Source organism: Aythya fuligula, chromosome 14 (genome assembly GCF_009819795.1).
Source record: "Aythya fuligula isolate bAytFul2 chromosome 14, bAytFul2.pri, whole genome shotgun sequence".
Lineage (NCBI taxonomy): Eukaryota > Metazoa > Chordata > Aves > Anseriformes > Anatidae > Aythya > Aythya fuligula.
The window spans coordinates 14,427,435-14,448,628 of record NC_045572.1 but is presented as its reverse complement, the minus strand read 5'-3'; the positions used below and the strand labels follow the sequence as shown (position 1 = coordinate 14,448,628).

The 21,194-nt window shown below is 50.8% G+C and overlaps 2 protein-coding genes across 2 annotated transcripts in view; one reads left to right on the top strand and one right to left on the bottom strand.

Annotated features, from left to right (window-relative positions):
* Positions 1-1,439: 1,439 nt before the first annotated feature.
* LOC116494761 (leukotriene C4 synthase-like) lies at positions 1,440-8,148 on the top strand. Its single transcript, XM_032196824.1, has 5 exons — positions 1,440-1,497; positions 5,451-5,550; positions 7,034-7,104; positions 7,723-7,804; positions 7,960-8,148. Exons 1-5 carry the CDS (start codon positions 1,440-1,442, stop codon positions 8,099-8,101), a joined length of 453 nt encoding a protein of 150 aa, XP_032052715.1. The 3' UTR covers positions 8,102-8,148.
* Positions 8,149-8,769: 621 nt separating this feature from the next.
* MGAT4B (alpha-1,3-mannosyl-glycoprotein 4-beta-N-acetylglucosaminyltransferase B) overlaps positions 8,770-21,194 on the bottom strand; it is a 43,066-nt gene continuing 30,641 nt past the window's right edge. The window contains exons 4-15 of the mRNA XM_032196823.1: positions 20,980-21,113; positions 19,276-19,322; positions 16,694-16,807; positions 16,257-16,332; positions 15,413-15,527; positions 14,551-14,681; positions 11,947-12,054; positions 11,189-11,382; positions 10,755-10,833; positions 10,201-10,288; positions 9,818-9,930; positions 8,770-9,664 (exon numbers count right to left, since the gene is read on the bottom strand). Of these exons, the coding sequence (XP_032052714.1) occupies positions 9,641-9,664; positions 9,818-9,930; positions 10,201-10,288; positions 10,755-10,833; positions 11,189-11,382; positions 11,947-12,054; positions 14,551-14,681; positions 15,413-15,527; positions 16,257-16,332; positions 16,694-16,807; positions 19,276-19,322; positions 20,980-21,113 (1,223 nt within the window). The 3' untranslated portion in view covers positions 8,770-9,640. The remainder of the gene's footprint in view (positions 9,665-9,817; positions 9,931-10,200; positions 10,289-10,754; positions 10,834-11,188; positions 11,383-11,946; positions 12,055-14,550; positions 14,682-15,412; positions 15,528-16,256; positions 16,333-16,693; positions 16,808-19,275; positions 19,323-20,979; positions 21,114-21,194) is intronic.

Genomic DNA, 21,194 nt, shown 5'->3' with positions numbered 1-21,194 from the left:
GAACTGTTTGTTGAAATGATGTAAGTGGAAGTGGGCTTCTATTGACACTCTGTACAAAATCAAGGATCACCAACAGATCCTGTTAAACAGAAATATAAAAAATAACCTTCAGTCTGGGTCTGTTGGCAGCTTGCACGGTCAAAAGTCTTACCATGTTTTGCAGAGGTAGTGGTTTTGCTATATTTTATGTGTTTTGCCAAAAGAGTACCAACTGTATATTCGAATAAGCTGACTTGGAAGTTTTCAACTTGATAAGCTGCCGTGGTGGGGTTTTGAGATGAAGATCCAAAGCAGAAGTAAGAACTTGCAGCATCCTGCTCAGGGGAGGCGGCAGGTCTGATCATCTCTTGTTGGTGCTGTGCACGAATTCTGTGCTGAGACTGTGTGAGCCTGTGTCTGCAGAGAGAGCAGCGCAGCCCTTTCCTGCAGCCTCTCTCAGTACAAAGTTAAAATTAAGGGAAAACCTTAGCTGATAATGAATGAAACTCCCCCCCCCCCCGCCCCCCCCCTTTTTGGTATTTAAAGTGGTATTTAAAATTTAAAGCTGGTATTTAAAATCAGAGTAGCCTTTTATCTATATTCTGAGTTTTAAAGCACATTTGTAACTTTTTGAGCCAATGTGTATTTTGCCATTGTCACCCAGGAAGAGATTATATAGGGCTATAAAATACTGCTGTTCTTTGAACTTCACATTTCACATTTATAATTCATTGTAATATTTTTGAGTAATTATTTTTATATCCCATTTGGCCACCCTTTCTGAACTGAGAACTTCTATCTTGTATTTTAGCCAGAAAAATATTGGTACTGCAGAATTTTAAAAACACCTGAGAACTATAAAAAAGTCAGTTAGAAAAGGACTGTACTGTGTAAACTTACATTAATATTTAATAAGCTAAGCATCTGAATGCTCATCTGCATGTAGAATCCAGTAATAATTAAGTTATTCCAGCTAAAGTCTAGAAAATCTTTCATGTGGTCAGCTCTAGTACTTGGAATAGGAGCAGCAGGCCAAGTCATGAATCTTTAAACCCTTGTTAATATTTTTGTACCCTTGCACGTAATTTAGCTGCTTTAGAACTATTTAAAACTAGCAGTAAAAGGCCAGGCAATCTTCCCATAATCTTTCAATTGCTGGTAATAGATAAAGCAACCCGGGTACGAAATCGGTAATTGCAAGAATCTCGGTTTGAGTGCAACAAAACTTGTGCTGCTCCATGGCTCAGTGCAGGGCACTCGGCTCTCACAGAGGTTGTCAGATGGGTGCTTTGGGAAGGTTTGTGGCCAGGGGAGAGTTAACGGGCTGTGGAGGAAACGTGTCACTGCAGGGCAAGAAGCTGGCTCCGCTGTAGAGCGTGCACTAGTGGGAAGGTGGGAGAGGGAAGCGGCGAGCAGCCCTGCTCCTCGTGCTCCATCCCTGCTCTGCTCCAGAGAGCACCATGAGAAATGAGATAGACCTGCTGGCCGCTGTCACGGTGCTGGGAGTCCTGGAGCAAGGTAAATGCCCTCAGGATCGGTGAGGTATCAGCTAATTGTGCTTAACCACGTGGAACTTGGTTGTGTTTTGCTCGCAGGCTGTGTGGGAAGGAAGGTGCTGATGTCCAGCAGGGAAAAATGATGCAAATCACTCGGCTGTTCAAGGTGTAAGTGTTACGTGGGAGCAAGTTTATTTATTAGGGAGCAAAATGATGTGCAAACCTCACAGCCGGCATTCTAGAAGGAGACAAAACTTAAGTTTTACTTTTAAACGTAGAACAATTGGAGCAATTGAATGTTTGAATTATTTTGTGATGGATTTTCAGCAGATAACTTGTAGTTTGGATGGGTTGGAGGTAGGAGCCCAAACTAAAGGTGGGCTGGCTCACTGTTGAAGAGGTCAGCGTGCGAGCCCTTATCAGATGTGTGTGCAAAGAGCATCCTGTGCACATGGGCTCCTTCTCTGTGAGCAATACTGTTAGGTGTCCAGGTCATACCCTGAGCAGATGACAAGACGAGCTGATGCCACACAGTAATTCGGAAACTAACGCAAGCCCTTTTGGTTAGAAATAGATGCGAACATCCTCAAAGAAACTCTGAGTGAATCTTCTTAGTTGAAGTGGACGTGTCCATTTCAGCCTGCTCAGAAAGCAACAGCCCGAGCTGCTCCTATCTCAGCAGTGCTGCAGGGCTCTGTCTGTGCCGTGGCTTTAGCTGGGGGCAAAAGTGGCCCTGGGGCTGCAGGAGGGGGGTACCCACCCTGCCCTGGGGACGGTGCCCCCCTTTTGTTCCTTTCTATGTGGAAAGGTGGATGTTTTTCTGCTGTTGTTTTTTGTTACTGAATGCATTTATCTTAGAGCTGTTGCACCTCTTTGCTCACAGAGGGTTGGATACGATTCTCCGATTCTCTGAGCAGCCTGATTTAGCTGTCAGGTGCTACATCTCTTAGGACAAGCACTATCTAAAACACGAACATGCTGCTTGAAGAAAGGAGTTCACAATTTCTGAACTATCAGTAATTTTCCTCAAACAATTTACTTGGCAGCTGACCCCTAAATAGCAGCTTCCTCTCAAATACATTTGTTTTACGAGAACCTTAAGAAAGGTTGCAGCCCTTGGCACTTCACACTTCCACACTATGCAAACCACGGATCGGTGCGAAGTCAGCGGACAAATAACAAGCACAGCACCTTCCACCTATATTAGGTTGGACAAAGTAGCCTAACTTATGGTCTCTGCTTGGGAAGCCAGGGAGCAATTACAAACTAAGAGGGTTCCTTTCCTTCCTCTCTGCAGTAAGAAATGTGTGTGCTAACATCACCTCGATGCAGAGCTGTGCGGGAGCTTCCCCTGCTTCTTCTGCAAGGCTATTCTGTATGTGGATTACAGATCTGAGATCGATTTTGAGAAGGCAGAGAAGTGGAACAGTGACACGCATGATACATACAAATGCTCTTCTGTCACAGGTTACGTAGGAGACTTAATTTAATAGCTGGGCTTAGTAAAGGACTGGTCGATTTGTTGTTTTTCCTCCCTCATTTTTTTTTCTGAGAGCACACTGTTTCCACATTCTTCTAATTAATTTTCCCCTTTTTAATTTAGTTAGGATCAATTTAGCAAAGCTCTGAGCGCAGCGCTCCATCAGTGTGTGCTCTGGCCCTGGGCTGAGCGCTGTGTCTGGGATCAGAACGCTGCTTGCCAGGCTTAGTTCTTTTTTTCCCTTTTTAGTATGGCTTCAAAGGAAATAAAGCTTATGCAATGTCACCGTCTGTCAGTCCCCATAGAGCTTGTTTGCCAGGATCATTCAAATGTGATAGAGATATCAGCCATAATAAGGTTAGACAAGTTTGTGGACATAATCAAATAGAGAACGGAGCTCCTGCTGATGTTCCTCAGTGGGAATAATGTGAAGGGAGAGCTCAGCCCCTAGGAGCCACTTGGGAATCCACAGAGGGGTTTAATTTGAAGACACGTGCCATGGAAAGCCTGTCTGAAGGGTTCTGCAGAGCAGATTGATCGCTCTTCCCTATTAGTCCCTTCTGAGAGGTTTTGTGTGATGTGGTTTTTCAGCACCTCATTCTGAGGATTGCTGCTTTTGGAGGGTGAATCTTCATCCTGGCACTCCACCATACACCAGATTTGGAAGACAGCCAGCCATGCTCCAAAATGCTCTCACTCCTCTTGGGTATTCTATGTGTTATCCATCTCCAAGCATAAGGGATCTTGCAGGAATTGCTTGTCTACAGGGACAAATACTCAAACAAGACGTTAAGCATAGAACTGATGGAGAGTTTGGGCTTAAAATAATTCCTAAAGAGCTCGTGGGTCTGAAGAATGCTCCGTTAAGCCTTGGCAGAGCTGCATGGGGTGCAGTACCTTTACCTTGCTGCATTCCCTGGGAGGAGTCTGGGATAAGACCTGAAAGCATGAAATATCTGTGTAGGAGAGGTGTGCTTGTCTGATGGGAAGAGGTAACGAGATGGATCACACTTCCATAATCGTTTATCAGCGCTCTGCCAGCCACCGCTGACTCGCAGGCTGTGCACTGCTGCAGCCCTTTCTGGTCTGCAGGGCGGATATGGTGTTGAGCAGAGGCAGGGTGATATCCTCACCCACAGCCATTATCAAGATGCTGCAAACAAATCGGGGGGTGGGGAAGTGTCTTTGTTTCTTCTGCCTTCCTCTCCAGCCCCAGCTGTGCCATCGCATGCTGTGTGGAAGACACTGGAACGTGCATATCCTGAAATGGATAATAGGTTGTTTAATACTCAGGTCTCATAGCATCAGGTTATTTACATTTCTCATTCCCTTTTCCTCTACATATGTTCCAGTGCTTTTCTGCAGGCGTGCATGGATCTCTCATCCTTAATCTTGCAACATCTGTCTCTACTTTCCTCTCTCTATCCTGCTGCTCTGTTTTATCCTCTTTCTTAGAATAAGACAGTCCACAGCAAAGTCCTTGCAGACTCCTTGTCTGTCTTTGCAGTGCCCTGTTAGTGTATGCTACATCAGGACCTTGCTAATCCAAGTGACTTGCTTAGCAGCATGCTGCCTCAGCCACCAAAGTAATTGTTTTTATAATTTAATTTTCTCCTATATGAAAATCCTCAATTTCCATAAAAGCAAAATGTAGTAGTGCACCTAAAAAAAATAATACTTGAAACATAACAAGCCCCTGTGAGAATAACATCCATCAAATAGTGGAATGGTCCAAATCTTCATGTTAACAACTTTTCATCATTGTGAAGTGACTTTTGACATCCCCAACAAATGCACAAAGGAGCGATGTAGCAGACACCACGATGATACCTTGGCCTGTGTTTGGTGCAGGCTCACCGTGGTAGTTGGCAGTGCTTAAACTCCTCAAACTGCCTCCTGGTTTGGGGCTACCCTGCAGGAATGAAAAGGAAGAAATAATTGCCCCATTGCCTTATAATGCCATGATTATGAGCATCTCTAGTTGACCTAATGATAGCCCAGTGCTTCCTGGCTTGGGTGCTGCTCTGTACTGGGGTGCCATCCTTGTACAAAAGATTTGTGCCTCTCTGGAAGTGTTATATGTTCCTGTGAGACTGGCTGAGGGTGTACTAATGTCCTAAATCCAGAGTGCAAGATAAAACATAAGAAGAATAGCTCTGTGATGGGCTGGACGGGGGGAGTCCATGTGCTGGCCTTCCTGCAGGGCCAGGCTGGGTGTGATGCTATGCAAAGTGCCCTCCAGCACATCAGCTCTGTGCCACACATGCTCTGTGTGGCTAACCAAATCTGGATTTACATCCAGTTCGAGCAGGAGGTAATGGCACTCTTATTTCCAGTCAGGTGTGACAGCCCTGGACTGTGAACCTGGTGGTACTGGCCATTTTCCTCTTACCGCTTGCTTGATTCCAAACCAGATAAAGCTTGGCTAAACAAAACACTGCCAGACTGTTACCTTTTGTGTGTTATTCTTTTTTTTTTTTTTTTTTTTTTTTTAGCCTATTTTACGCTGCAAGTGATCTATGCTCGGCGGAAGTTCAAGATCTCTCCTCCAGAGACAGCAGGTCACCCTGAATTCGAGCGGATCTTCAGGGCTCAGTAAGATTTTGATTTGTTCATGGTGACTGCATCTAGATATGACTTGAGTCAAATGTGACTACCAGGAAAGACCAAAGTCACTTTTTCACTTATTTGTGCTGATACTAGACTTTCTTTCATGCTTTGCATGCAGATGTAGAATTATGACAGCCAAAGCAGCGAGCAAGTGCCTTGCTTGTGCTGGTTTTTGTTTTCAGCACTTCGGCTGGAGTGTTTCTGTCCATGACAATCTTCATTCTGCTCTCATGAGAGGCAGCCAAATTAAAAATTAATGGCTGTATGGAAGAGGTGTTGAGCATCAATGCATTACAATCATTAAGTTTAATATTAATGTTGGCTCCAAAATGAGAATAGCTGAAGCTATATTAATAACCTGATGTTTGCTTGCATGTTTTTGCTGTTGAATTGAAGCAAAGGATCCTGCTGGCAGAACCAGCTATGAGGACCTTTTTTTTTTCTTTTCTTACTTTATTTATTTTTTTTTTTAAGTCCTTGTACTGTGAAAGTCAGCACTTGTGGGCCCATGCTGAGGGCTGTTTCTTTTTCCTCTGTTTCTATGGAGTGAGAAATGCTGGGGCTAAACTGGAAACGTTTACAGATCCCTTCAGCTTCCAGCAAGCACCAGCTCCCATCTTTCATCTCAGTCGTGCTGTTTCGTAAGCAGCTGAAAGGAATTGGCTAGAGTGGCTTTCAGTGATAGTTTGAGCACGGCGGTAAATTCTGAACAAAGCTGATGCATTTCCCTGCCAGCAGGCAGGAAACATTTGTGGAGTGGCAAAAACACTCGCTTGGGCCTTTTGTGATGTACTGAAAGGCCAACCTGTGTGGGAGGCATCAGTCTCTTCTAGCTGGGTAGCCGCCGGTGTGGCTTTTAAAGGAATGCTGAGAAGCTCCATTACAGTCTGTGGTGGAGGTGACCTCAGAACTGGGGCTGGAGAAGGTATTTCTTCCTAGTGTATTTCTTCATTTTTTTTCCTCCATTCTTTTCCCTGTGGAAAAGGATGCAAATGGATAATTTGTTTTTATATCTTCCAAAAAAAAAGTGTGTGTGTGGGAGGTATTGATTTATTACTTATGGAAAGCTGGCAGCCTCCTCTTGCTCAGGCTCTAACTACATTTGCAGTGTAGGTTTCTTCAGACTTTCCAGCTCCCAGTCTGGCTCCATTCCCTGAGACTCAGTGACTTCTTGGCCAAATTCAAGATTAGATTGCTTAGGACACTGTAAAAAGTAGAAAAAAAATTAAGAAGCAGAAAGGCATCATCTCTCACAGCGGCAGCTCCCAGCACCCAGCAGTCCCTTCTTGCCTGGCTTCTCCTCCAGGAGAGGCAGCAAGTGCCTGCATGGCCCCAGCTGTGCCCTTCTCCTGGAACAGCACCATGGTGCCAGGGGTCTCTCCTGCAGCCTGCTCTGGTGTGTACATGAAGCTCGCCTCTGTCTCTGATGTGTGCAGGTGCCGGGTTAACTCCCCTCCACTTCTCACAGGGTGAATTGCTCCGAGTACTTCCCGATCTTCATCTCGCTCCTCTGGGTTGCTGGGATCTTCTTCCATCAAGGTAAGGGGAAATAAAACAACCAAGCAAACAAAAAAGAATGTGCAGATGGACAAATCCCAATATAAATCCCAGTGTGACTCAGTGGTGCCCTCTCTGCACCAAGAAGCAGTTGCTCAGGGAAAGCAAAGCTCCCCCTTGCCCTGAAGGGATTCAATGGGATGGACTGCGGAGCGCTCTGCCTCTGGCATGCTATTTGGTGGAGATGTTCCTGTGGTGGCAGCAGCAGCCCCTGCTCCTTCACTAGGGCCCAGCCAAGCCCTGTGGTGTTTTCCTTGGAAAAGTCAGGCCGGGGCCAGGAGTGGTGCGCTGCTCGGTTTCAGCGGCTACAGCTTCCTAATGAGTTGCCCTGTCAGTAAATAACCAAAACCCAGCCTCTCAGTGATGTGGGGTGGGTGCAGGGGATTCACCTGCAGCAAAAGCATGAGGAAGGATTGAGGTGAGCACTGGAAACCTGAGTCCAGAGGCAAGGAGAAAGCACTTGGGCTGTGTGTGGATGGGGCAGCTCATCCCTCAAAGAAAGTGAGGAAAGAAACCCCATTTGAACTCCTGGTGCCCGAGTCCCATTGTACTGTGTTCCATGAACATTTTGGGGCAGTTCCATCCCTGGTGTCCCTGCAGGGACGGCGGCAGCCTGTGGGGTGCTGTACCTCTACACCCGCTTCCGCTACTTCCATGGCTACGCGCTGGCTGCGCAGGGACGGTGAGTACCCAGCTGGGGCTGCAAGCACCCAAACCCAACCCCGTGCATTCCCCATACCACCACCACCCCTGTGTGGGCTGCTCATCCCCTCAGGTGCTGCCCTGTGGTGCCCAAACCCATCCTGCTGGGGCTAACGGGGACGTTTCCCCACACAGGTTGGGGCCGCTGTACGCCAGTGCCCGGCTGCTGTGGCTCCTGGTGGGCCTGGCGGTGGCCGGGCTCCTGGCACACTTCTTGCTGCTCCCGTCCTCCCCGTGGGCGCTGGCATGGCCCCTCCGACTCCTCAACGCCTGGTGAGCGAGGCCTCAGCTCCCCTGGGCTACTCAACCTGCTCTGAGCCTTGAAATGCCTTTAATTCATGAATTGGCCTGCACGCTGTCAACGTTCCTCACCACTGCTGTGGGCATCCCTGTCAGAGTGTGTCACACCACGGAGATAGAAATAAATGCCTTTTCTCCACAGAAATCATTTGTGACTGTCAAACTTGCTTGAGGGGGGGACTGGGTGTGAGAACATCAGAGGTTTATGGGCATGGGGTTGCATGGGAAAAGCTACCATGAATAAAACTAATTTGAAAGTGTGTGCAAACTTGTCTAAAACCTCACCACAACTGAGGGGAAAAAAGCCTTACTTTAATCTAAAGGGCTTGCCCCTGACTTGAATGATCTTGCCTTGCCAGGCCCTGGTCCTGGACAGGACACAGGCCCAGTGCCTCCCCCTGTGAGTGACTCTCACCACTGCACCAAAGGTTTAAATTTTGCTTTTATTACAGTGCACATTATTTTATATATTTATATAGAGAGATGTACTTGAAAAATCAAATGTATCCAATAATAAAAAATACAGCACATTAAAGTAGTATAATGCATTCCAGTGTATAGCTGAAGAGACATTGGGATTTACACTAATCCCTACTATTTTTGAACTGGGCTACTTCTGTTTTTTTTTTTTTTTTTTTTTTTTTACTCAAAAAATCACACCAATCAATAACTGAAATAGTTATTTAAAAAGCTGTTTTCTGCACTCAATCTCAAGGCATGAAGACACTGGAGACTTCACCATGAGTTAAGGGGCTGTGTTCAATGCTGGCAGGCACAGTGTGGCGTATATATTTTTATTCCCTGCCATACTCATAGTTCCAACCCCCTTTCAGCTTCGTTCCTCCACCACAGGAGGGTCAGCCCTCACCCTCATGTAATCCTCAGCTGTGGCCAGGACCAGTGCCTGTGCCAAGGCGATGCAGACGTCAGTCCCTGGCTGTTTCCATCCTGGTGATCCTGCACCCTGTGCATCAGCCTGCAAAGCAGGGGCAGGACTAAACTGTTCCAGGCCCCCTTTCACCCCAGATACAGCCACCAGCAGCCCCCTTTCCTGGGCCGAAGGTGCGTTTAGTCTCCGTGCCTGCTAAAGCTCATCCTGACATCAAACGGCCCCGCGTGTTGGTGGGACTGTGGCACCACACACATTGGCGATGCACCCACAGGAGGAGCGGTGAGCACCTGGGGCTTGCCCAGGAGAGCAAAGCCAACCCTTCGCAGCAGAGCTTGGTTTTTGCTTTTGCTCTTCTTCCAGAGGAAGGTCTGTCCTGGCCCTGCAGCACCATGCACTGGTGCTGGCCTCGAAACCGGGGTGTCGAGGGCCATCCAGCACCCGCGTGTCAGAGTGCGGCTCCTCCCGGCAGCCAGGCGCGCGTCTCGCTGGCATCGCGGTCCCCACGTCTCGGCAGGAGCAGGCGGCGAGGCGCTGCACACCCACGGCCGACTTGGGGAGGAGGGAGAGGGAAGGGAGGGAGAAGGACCCGGGCTCTACACGTGTCCATCCTTCATCATGCCCACTTCACTCTGCTTTTTTGATAAAAATCTGCAAGGAGAGGGAAGGCAAAAATCACATTTGTGCAACTGCAGCACGGTACCCACGTGAGGTAGTGCACAATGGATGCTGGAGAATGTGGGGCTGGGGTGGATGCACTGAGGGCTCCCCAGGCCAAACACTCAGGCAGGAGCAGCCCCGTACCTCGCTCAAGATGATCCACACCGGGGAGTCAGTCTGGATGGACAGCCGGATCGCCTCCAGCGGCCCGAAGGACGGGTCCACTTCGCCTTCTGCAACGCCCTTGGAGAAGGAGCCTGGTGGGAGAGCACAGGGGTGAGGTGGGGCTGGTGGACCTGAATGCCAAGGGGACCACAAACAGACACTACGGCCCCTCTGTGCAAAGCACAGGGCCCAGATGAGAGGGAGAGGCTGAAACCCAGTGTGGTTGTCAATAAAGTGCAATTGAGATAATTTCGCAGACATTATGCTCAATGCTGGTATCATTTTCTAAACAAATAGTGGCCTTGAATCACTGGAAGATGAGCACAGGGCATGCATGTTCTCCACCCTGCCACCTGCTGTACCTATCTGGATGTAGCCATCCGACGTCCTGCGGTATTTGACGGCTGCACCTCTTCCCTCCTGCAAGGTTTCCTTGTCCGACTGCAGGCTCTGTGGGATGGAGAGGCGCACTCTGCTCAGGGCTGGAGGCAAGAGACACCCCAAAGCCCCAAGCAACAGCAGGAACCCCAGAGCTGTCCTTGCAACACTCTTGGCCATTTTGAGGTCACAGCATCCCATGGCACCTCGGCCTCTCACCTGACACCATGCAACCCACTCCCCAAAGCAAGAGGATGTTTGCTGCTGCTTCAGCTGCACCATCCTGACCTCTGTTCTTTCTTCTGCAGCCATCCCACCCATCTGGGCACCCCTCTGCAGGCAGGGACAGCTCCTCCAGAGGCAACTCCATCCCAGCTGCCGAGGTGGCATCACACCAGGGGTGACCCCCATCAGGACGCCAGCACCTTCTGAAGGCACTCTTGGGAAGGTTTTCCTGACAGCGTTCAGCAGTTTCCTTCTCTCAAACCTCTTTTCCTTCCCACTCCACCCCCGCCTCCGTTCTCAATAAAACACTTACGTCAAACGGCAGAACCTCCACAGTCGTATTGAAGAGTTTGTCTTCTGGGTGCTCGATGTTCCCACTGCGGAAGAAGAACCTGTGGCAGAGACAAAAGCCATGGAACACCACACTGAGCACAGGGACGTGACATCTTTCACCCTGGGCGAGCCATCAAACATCTCAACTGAACAGGCACCCTCCCAGAAAGCCCAGGAGTGCCTGCTTGGGAAGGAGAGCTTCTGTGCCAGATTAGCAAACTGTGGATTGCTCCACAGTGCAAGAAAACAAAGAGGTCTGGCAGCCGTGGACCCACCAGGAAGGGTGGAGTTGCCTCCCCCTGGCAGAGCGCTGTGCCCTCCTCCCAGGGAACCAACCCGTACCAGGGATGGACAAGAAATTTGGAAGAACACACGGGAAGTATCTCCATGCTTCGTGCCCCCCCAGACACTGGCCTTTCGATGCGGAGTGGTTTGAAGAATCTGAATCGGATGAAGTCTCCGGCAGTGGGTGTAAAGGCCCAGAAGAAGTCCTCCTGCAGGTAAGCCTTCTCCAAGGTGAAGTGCTGGTAGGTTTTCAGGCTGGTGCTCACCTCTGCAGGAGGGTTGACGTGCTCTTTCCGCAGGGCTTGCTTGCCAAAGTCTTTGTCCTTGATGGACACAAAGCAAAAGGGCAGAAATGGGTCATACGCTGCTCTCAGCCACGAGGAACTACACACACACGCTCGTTCTCTGCCTGCAGCACGATCCTCTGCCCAACGCTGCCTGTCTCCCAATGCAGTCCCTGCTTCTTGGCCAGGAGCTCACACACTCTAAAATTTCACAGAAGCCTACATCCCAACTGCTCTCTGCCAAGTGAGGGACAGCAAAAGAGAGGGCAGCTTTATTAAGGGCCTTAAAATATTATTTGTTTGCAGCAGCTGAGGTGATGTCTCTATTGATGGTACCACAGAAGCAGGCCAGGAGCAGAGGAGCTGGTGCCTCCTCTCCCTGAAGGGCAGGAGCACATCAAGGTTTAAAAGCTTGCTGTGCCTGAGAAGTAGGAGCTAGATGAGCTCCCTGTGATTCAGGATAAAATACAATTACTGCACAGAAAGCCACAAACCATGGTGCTGTCCCTGATGTCCTCAGGCAGCCCCGGTGCCCACAGTTCAGATCCAGCAAAAAGGCTGCAGGCAGGTTGGAAAGGTGATTTCGCAGCATCTGGTACCCACCTTCAGCTTCTGGATCTTTCCAGCCAGGGAGGAGTGGGTTCCCACGTGCTGGAAGAGCGAGGGCTTGAAGCGGATCCTCAGGTTTGCCTTCTGCCTGTCGCAGTGTTTCTGAAACGGGAAAAATCCCGTGTCAACCTCCCCATGTTCCACTCTCCAGCACCACCAGAGAAAGGGACGGGAACACAACAAAACCTCAGGGAAAAGAGGTGTGATGATGAACCCCACCCTCCCTCTGCATAGCTCCCTGTGTTATTTTGGCTTTAATTTGGCCCTAGGGCTTTTAATTGCGCTCTGGAGGAGCCTGTCCTTGGCTCTCAGCTGGTCATTGCTGGGGTTCACAGGCCCAAGTGCCAAATATCTCCTCGCCAAGCACATCTTGGCAAGCGACGAGCAAATCTCTGGGCTCTGCGAGGTAGGGACAGCCAGAGAATTTAGTTTCTTTTGTCCTTGGCTTATCTGGAAAGCCTTTCCCTATGACTCAGAGCTCGGGATCTCTGAAGTGACAGTAAGTACAGGGATACTTAGAGCCTAAGCTGGGGTATTTAGAGCCTAACAGGCAGCAGCTGCAGTCTCTCCTCAGCTGGGCAGCTTTCAGTTTGTTGGCAGGTTTTGCTGGGCACTGAGACCCCTTGGCTGTTTCACACCCATCCCACCAGGCAAACGAACCCGGACAGGCAGCTCTGCTGCGGCCAGCAGTTCTCTGTGGGGTACAGGGAGAGCGGTGATGGAGAGGGAATAAAGGACAAAAGGGAAAAGCCCTGAGAGTGTGGAGCAGAGCCACGGCGAGGGGAATGGCAGCAGGGGGCACGGGGTTTCTATGGAGGTGATTTTTTCCCCCCTTCCCCGTCTCATTTGCCTGGCACTGCTGGGCATGGTGGGGAGGGGGTGACACCAAGCAACACCCCAGAGCTGGGAAAACTCGAGCACACCCCTGCGAGCTGCCAGCAGATAATCCCCTAATCAGCTCACGTTACTTTAGAAAATTAAACCCAGCCCTGCTCACAGGAGAGACCCTGCTCATTGCCAGTGACAACAAACGTCACCCCACAGAGCAGCCGTCAGGCCTCATCCCTGGGTGGGCAGGGAAGGGGGAAAGGGAGAGGAGGGAGCTATGACATCCCCGATCTCTCCTCCTCCCTTTTACTCCTTCTGTTAAAGAAGCATTTGCTGACAGCTACTTTGTCCCCAGTGGAGCTGGGAGGGGGAATGGCCCAGCTGGTGGTAACAAGGTCATCCTTTCACACGGCTCTACCCCAGGTAAATCTAAAATTAGGGAACAAAAGAAAGAGCAGGCTACATCCAGAGCAGACAAAGCACTTAGGGAAAGCTCAGGTCAAACAAACTTTCAATCAAAAAGACAAATCCTCACTGCTACCGACTTGGTTCTGCACAACAGGACTTAGGAGTGAAAGTCGTGTTTGAAAGGGCGCGGTGCAGAGTTAATCATGCAAACAGTGGGGAAAAGGAGCCAGAAATCCACACGGAAAGTAGGTTAATTTTTAAAAAGGCAACACATTTAAGAGGCTTGCAGGTGCCCCTGGGAAAACCTCACGAGGACTTTGCCAGGCTGGAGCTGAACAGACCTGGCTGTGAGGCAGGACCCGCATTTAACCAGTGCTTGGGCTGGGGGCTTTAAGGGGAGGGCAGAGGGAGCAGCACTGTTCCCAGCTCCATCCCAGCACCCTGCCTGTGGCTCTGGGGACACTGGGAGCCACCAGAGATGCCCGGAGACTGCTCTGCCAGACCTGAGCCCTGAGGGTGCCCGGCCACCCTCCTGCACAAATGCGGTATTGTCCCAGGAGCCACCGCTTGCCCTGGCATGTGCCAGCAGCTCCCTTGTGGCCAGCAGGTCCCTCCCACACTGCTGGCTCCAAGCAGTGAAACTATTCTGGGCCACTGCGACTCAGCTGCTCACTCTCTGTCGGGGAGAACGCAACCAGTGCATGAGTGAACACAGTATGCTCAGGGAGGAGACAGGAGGGAGCTGGCAGTGAGCTCATTTCACTCGTGCTCGCTCTCACTCCTCCTCTGCCCTTCCCACTCGGTTTCATCCCCCGCTGCTGCTGCTCTGGCTTCAAACATCCCTGGGTGCAGGGGTTTCTCCTGCTGCCATCCGCAAGGTGTCACACAGACCCTGCTCCGCCAGCAGCAGAGCACGGAGCAGGTCCCGTTTCACTGTTCCCACCCCAGCAGGAGCCCAGGCGAGATGCCTGCGAGCACTGTGCTTCCAGGAAGCAGGGCGGGTGGCTGCGGGTCAGCTGAGGGCAGCCCGCGCGTGCTCCTGGCAGGTATGGTATGTGAGCTCCGAGCCAAGGGTTATTTTGGGGTACAGCGTGCCGGGACGGCTGCTCTGCTGCAGGACCGCTGGAGCAGCCTGTGGGTGCTCAGATGCAGAAATAACACCTTTTCTGACAGCTGCAGACCACACAGGGCTGAATTCCTGGGACCTACACAATCCGGAAGGATGCCCACAGGAGCAGCAAGGCTCCGTGCAAAGTCAGCTAGCTCCAGAGCTCGCAGAAATGACCTCTGGAGGGACAGACCAAGGGTATGCTTGCCCACGCACAAAAGGAGCTTTCTCCTTAATGGAGGCTATTTACGTACTGCGTCCTTCTCGGGGTTGCAGACTTTCACCCAAAGGATGTGATCCAGCAGCCAGTCGATGGGTTTGTCCTTATAGAACATCAGTATGAACTCCACGATCAAGCTCAGATCCAGAGACTTGAACATTTTTCCTACAGCACAGAAAAGGGAGAAGAGAGAGCAGCTGTTGCAGGAGACAGTCAAGAATGAGAGCTGGGAAGAAAAAACTTGGGAGACTGGGCTGTGGAGGTCAGATGTGTCTGTCTCTCTACGTAAACGAAATAACATGCAGCTCTGTTTTATGTACCAGTACTGCTGGCATTGCTAATACAGCTCTGGATTTAGTATTCATGGCAGAACTAGAAAGCATGAGTGTCTCATAGGTCACAGCAGTACCAAAAGGTCTAAAACTCTTCCATTCAGCAGAGAGAAATAAGGTTGAAAAACATCCAGCCAGCTGTAGGACAGACCATTTCCTGCCCCAAAAACTGGAAGTTTTAAGCCAGTCAAACCAGTATCGAGAATAACAGATCAAGCTGCTACTGCAACCATGTACTGCTGTTCCCAAAATAGTTCAGTGCTGATGTAAACTTCCTTTTGTACACTGTTAGGCAACACTAGATCCCATCCAGCCTAAAAGCTACTGCTCACATCGAAGCTGTCAGGCTGTCTGGTGGGCCACCGACCAGGTTTATTTTTGTTAAAAGTGAGCATCAGCAGCATCAGCTGTGCAAAAATAAGTGTTGTTGCAAAAACAAGGGGGAACTGAGTCCAAGTACGTGACCATCTCATGGGGATGACGTGTTGGACCAGGAGCTTAACTGCTTACAGGACCCAGCAGGAGTTTGTGCCTGCTGGGATGGGGGCGCGGGGGAGACGTTACCGATAAACCCCAGCTGAGAGAACTCCAGGATCATCCACTCCTCGGAGGGTTGCTGCAAGGCAAAGTTCTTCATCGTGCTGAGATAGTTTGGTTTGGCCACGATATCGTCCTCCAGCTGCAAGAGGAAGGGACACTCAGTGCCAATGACACGTCCAGGCTCCAGTAAGAGCCTCTCTGCAGAGCAGTCGTGCTGTAGAGTGGAGGAAAGCCTTGGCAGACCTAGTTTATTTTGGAAGGCTCTCCAAGCAGATCCTCACCCACTGTAACAGGTAAACAAAGCAAGGACTCCTGCCCTCCCTAGGGGAAAGGTCTCCAAGTGTGAAGCATCTTAGAAAACTATCTGGCCATCACAAAACTCAGCAGCCACGTCTGCCAAGCCATGCTTCACACACAGCAGCGTCCGGCAGCACCTATTCCCATCAGCTGGAGGGATGGATGGTAGGAATGAATGCTGGAAGAGGTTCAGGTTAGATGTTCCTCCACAAACCGTGACACCATGCATGTGCAGGCCCCAGGAGGACTCACCCCTCCACAGCCACACACTGGCCAGGGCCTCGCTCCCATAAGAAAACAGCCTCTGGGTTTGGCATGCTCAGCCCAGCCACGCACAGGAATGGCTGAATCACCAAGAAGCACGAAAAAAAATGCAAGATTAACTTTTAAAAATAAAAAGTGTGTGATTCAATGTAAAATGTGCACAGGGATGTAGGGCCTGACACAAAGGCCAGCTTTTACTGTGAGCTCAGCCCCATCACACACCAAGACACACACTTCTTCAGCTGGGTGCAAGCTGCAGTACGCACACGTACACCCACCTCCTCTCTGCCCCCAGCACCAAACCTACCTGCACGTAATATATGCCTTTGGACTGGGCGTACATCATTAAAAAGCAGTAGTCAAGGTTCTGCTTGGTCCTCCACCTGCAACAGACAAAGGCAAAGGGAAGCTGACGGAGGCCTGGTGGCAGCTGGGAGGAGCGGGTGGCATGCAGTTGCTCCTTTTGGACTCAAAATGATCTGCTCCGAGCTGCTGCACAGCTCAAGGACTGCCAAAAGGAGCACGCTCTGGGTTAAGGCCACCCCATAGCTTGGTGAAACATTGCAGCTCAAGGTGAGCACTGCAAGGCTGCCACCAGCTTGTATCCCCCCACACCACGTCCTTCCCCCTGGATAAAGCCAGTTTTGGGGCCTCGCCTGGACCTGCAGAAGAGCTTTTCCTGCTGGAGTCTGAAGGGAAGACTTAATTCAGGGTGTGCTTGCTCTTAAGTTCATTGATTCTTACCTGACTCTTTCCTTGGGGTCCCCAAAGGATTCTCGCAGGTGTGAGAAATCAGGATAGAAATGCGGAGAGGGGGAAATTACCTCCAGGAGACCTGAGTGTATTTCCTTTGGGAATCTGAAGGAGAAAGACAGCAGAGAATGAACACCTCCACACTTGACATACCATTTCATTGAGCAATTCGCTGGGTAAACACTGAGCCGCAGAACCAAACACAAAATGCAGCCTCTAAGAACAACCTCCCCAGCAGCCAATGCACCTCCACCCTCACTGAAGGACAGCACTGGGGACTGTCACCAAGATTTAAAGCTGCTTGCTCCCTCCCATGGTCTCTGGCAGCCCATGTGCTCCCCTAGCATCCCTGGCACACACACTGACTGCTGGTGGCACGCCGGGCTGGTGACACATCATTTTTGCAGGTGACCATAAGTGCACTGCCTGCCCCAGACGCCAGCAAGAGGGAATGACTTTCGGTACTGGTGGAGAAACCATTTTCCCTGATTCCCTGAACTGCTCAGTGCTTTCTGCAATGCCACAAAGCTGGTGTGCTGAGAAAGCAGGGCACCACTGGAGAGGTCAACAGGGGCTGCAGAGAAGTGGTGCTGCCTGGTGGGTGGCAGAGTCCCAGCACGTTCCTAAAGGATGGCCACACAGACATGGTGCGGTCTGTACCAGCACCCAGGACAGCTGAGATAAAGGACAGGAGAAGTGGGAACACTGAGAAACCAGCTCAAAGTTCTGCCCAAGCAGCCCACAGCTTGTCCCAGAGGCACTGCCTGGTATTTGTGGCACTTATGAAAACACGGGGCAGCCTTAGAGAGAAGCCACACGCACTGAGTCCCCTCGACAGGATTAAAGGGCCCAGCAGACTGGCACACCAAAGGAAGGACTTGCTGACATTACCGACACTTAGAGATTTTCTGAGTGTGTTAGTAATTAAAAGCCATTTTGCAGAGATTATGTTATGCCTTTCTGATAAGTTACTTAAAGCACCGCGCTGTGCTGTAGTTAGGATAGCCAGCGGGAGTTCTACCTAGGCAAATCAGCATATATTTTCCCTGTAATGTGGTTAAGAAGCCTTTAAAGGGTCAAACCCAAACAACAACAACAAAAATCTCATTTGTCTGAAGAATATGTACCTACACAAGAGCTGCAAGCAATACCCAGAGATTACTGCAACTGCCAGAGATAAGCAGGAAAACCAGTTATTTTTATACTGCCCTTTTTGAGAACATTTGGTGCAAGGTTGATTTCCTTTGTTTGTGCAGAGCCTGGAGGATGGGAGATGTGGCAGAGGGAGACAAAGCAGCGAGAATGCCAAAAACTTCTCACTTATTTTTCTCTTCCTTATTCCCTCCTGGAACTGGCAAGACTTCCAACTATTTCCGAAGCTTCCCTTCCTCACACAGCGGCGAAGCAGAAGTGGACAAAACCTGCAGCGAGGCAGCGGCTGCTTTCCCCCCTCCTGCAACGTGAGCTCGGCCCACCCTGTCCCCACACCACCTCGCTTCCATTTGGAAGAAAAATCATGTAAGCCAACAGGGGTGGGGAGAGAAATAAAATCATTAAGCCAATTAAAGTCGCAGGCCATCTCCGCAGAGCACTTGCTGCAGCGGGCGCCCGGTAATTTCATCAGGCTGCCGCAGACAATCAGCCCATTATCCCCGCTAAGTGCGTCCCGCAGCCAGCAGGCAGGAGGAGGGAGCTCTGCCAGCCTCTGCACAGCAAGATGGAGGGCTCTGTTTCAGCTCTGCTCCCGGTGCCCAGCACACAACCCTTCGCTTGTCCCAGCCCCTCGCCCATCATTGGCTCGGGGACGGGCGCTGGTCGGATGCGCTGCCCTTCGGAGCCTCCTTCTTGTGCTATGGTTCCTGCGAGCCTTTGGAAACATGCAATCGCAGGAGCTGGACTGCGGGCAGAGCCTCTTCGCTCCCCGTTTTTTCTTCTGCCTCTGAGCTCTGATGCTGGCAAGGCCTGGCCTGGCTCACGGTTAATGCTTCACCGCCGGCTGCTGCCCGAGCAGCCCCAGACGAAGCAACCACGGCGCTGCAAAAGCCACTGAAGGCTCTGGGATGTGAATCGCAGCTAGCAGGAGGGAAAAATGTTACTGTCGCCTAGCGCATGGGAAAAACAAACAGGCTGGAGCGGGAAGCAAAACCAAACATGGATTTTTGAAAGCAAACTAAGGCGCTAGCATTTGGGCGTGCTTGCCACGCCGCCCAGTTGCTCTGACTCCGCAGAGCAGGTAGAGGGCTGCACAAGGCACGGAAACAATTGCCAGGATTATTGTAAATCTAAATAATCCATCTTCTCGTGACACCACAGCACAGAAAGAGCAAAACGGAATGGCATGGCCATGTGTGTTAAATACTGCACGCACAAAGCAGCCTACTGGAAGCTACATATGGGACACATTTTGGAACAAGCAGAACTGGAAGCAGCAAAAGCAAAGGCAGGCCAGAATAGAAAACAAAGCAAACAACAACAGCGATACAAAAGGGTTGCAAAAAGCGTGTTTTCTCCTTAAAGGAGCTGCCCCACGGCAGGCACAGACCATACCAGCGTAGTCATTCAGAAATGCTTACAAGTTTTTGATATTTTCTGCCACTCCAGCTGTGTACTGCGCATCTGTCTGAAAACAAAAGTTAAACAGCGTTAGATTGGTCAGCCTCAAGCCTGTCCTGCCCCGTGTTTTAGAAATCACATGGAATATTCCCTGGGCATACTGTCAGCACCTCAGGTGTCACCATCCTTTATCTGTGTGTCTCCTTTTTTCCCTTTTAATGCCCTGACGGACTCCTAGGAGCCCTCCTTTGGGGCCGGTGTTAGCCCAAGCCACCACAGAGCCAAAGCACACCGGAAAATGCAAGACCCTGTGCCTCATCACCCCTGCTCTGCTGGTGCTTCTGCCCCTGCTGGTGTTTGCACAAAGCGTTAACCGCTGGGCTATTTGCTTTTTTTTTTTTTTTATACACGCTGGCTTTCATCCAAACAATCTTCTCTGCGGAAGAGGATCTCCACCCCTCTTGTGAAAAACAGGGGGTTATTTACATGCTCACATTTTCATTTCAACTTCGTTTCAACACTTTTCGTCCTAAAACAACAGCTTGTTCCCACAACCCACCCCGCAACCTGCGGCGGTTCGGAGGTGAAGGTCGGCGGCGCTGCGAGGCGCTATCTGCATGGGCCAGAAAACATTTGCAGGGTGACCGGGAAAACAAACCCCAGAACAAAGGGCAGGAGACCCAGGAGCAGAAACGTGCGTGTTTCCTGGAGGCTGTATTGTTCTGGGAGGCTGCATCCATCACGGGACCGGGACCGCGGGTCCGGGCGGATCTGCAGACGCAGCAGTGAAGAAGCTGGGGTCGGCTGCTGCTGCCCCGGCCCCGGGTGGAAGTGACACGTGTGATATGGGGACGTGTGTCACCAGCCAAGGCCAGCGCCTCCACGCTGCAACGGTGACAAGGGAGGGTTTTTCTCGAGGGGACAAACAAGGCTCAAGCTCTGTTATGGAAATACCAGCCAGGGACCCGGCAGCCAAACGCGACTCTACACGTCAAATCACGGGTAAAGAGGCTGCAAAAGCAGGCGTTTATCTTTGTTCCGCTCCCAGTAACACGCCACTGAGGTTTATCATCCTCACTGGATTTCTGGAAATTAAGACAAATGCATTTCAGGCTCACAAAAATAATCCTGAGGGGAAAGCCACGGAGAAAAATAACCATCTAAACCCGTGGATAAAAGCAGCTCTTGTGGATTAATGTATCAAGGCTTTTTAGCCTCTGGATTCAGCAACTGATTCTGGGCTCCACACAGGCGTACAAAGCAGCGTATTAGTCTCAGCCCCAAATAAGTGGGCTCTTGGGTCTGGAGAGAGGCGTTAGAGCTATTTCAGAGGTATGGCTGAGAAACCAAGCTGCTGCAGGAGGAGTCTGAGAGCCCCTGAGATGTGGCCATGGGGCCACTCCAGCTTGTTTCGGGAACAACCACTCCAGCACCCTGCAAGAGGCAGCATGATTTAGACCAGATCAAAGCACGTGCCACACTGGTAGGTGCCGATGTGAGGCATATTCCTGCTCGCACCCTGACCTTCCCTGCCCAAACCAGGGCTTCATTTTGGGTGGGATGCACCTCATGATCCTGGTGGGACAGTAGCCCAAGGCTGGGCCTATCTGCCCAGTGGCAAGACTCAGCCTCCGGGCATGCAGCCGTCCCATTTGGCACCCAGTCTGTCAGCAGGGTGGGACGTGGCCAGGGAAGCGGGATCAACAGGCCCAGCTCCATCTTACCTCAGCGATGAGGACGACGATGACCGAGTCCTCCTTCTCCTGCTGCGTGAGCTCGGAGATGAGGGAGCTGAGGGTGTCTGTCAGGTAGGAGTGCACCTCCCGCTTCACGCTGGGGATTCCCATCACGACGGACACTGCCCAGGGCCAAGAAGAGATTTTAGAGAGGGGGTGTGCTGGGACAAGGCGTTTCTCGCAGTTCCCGTGACCGCCTCGTG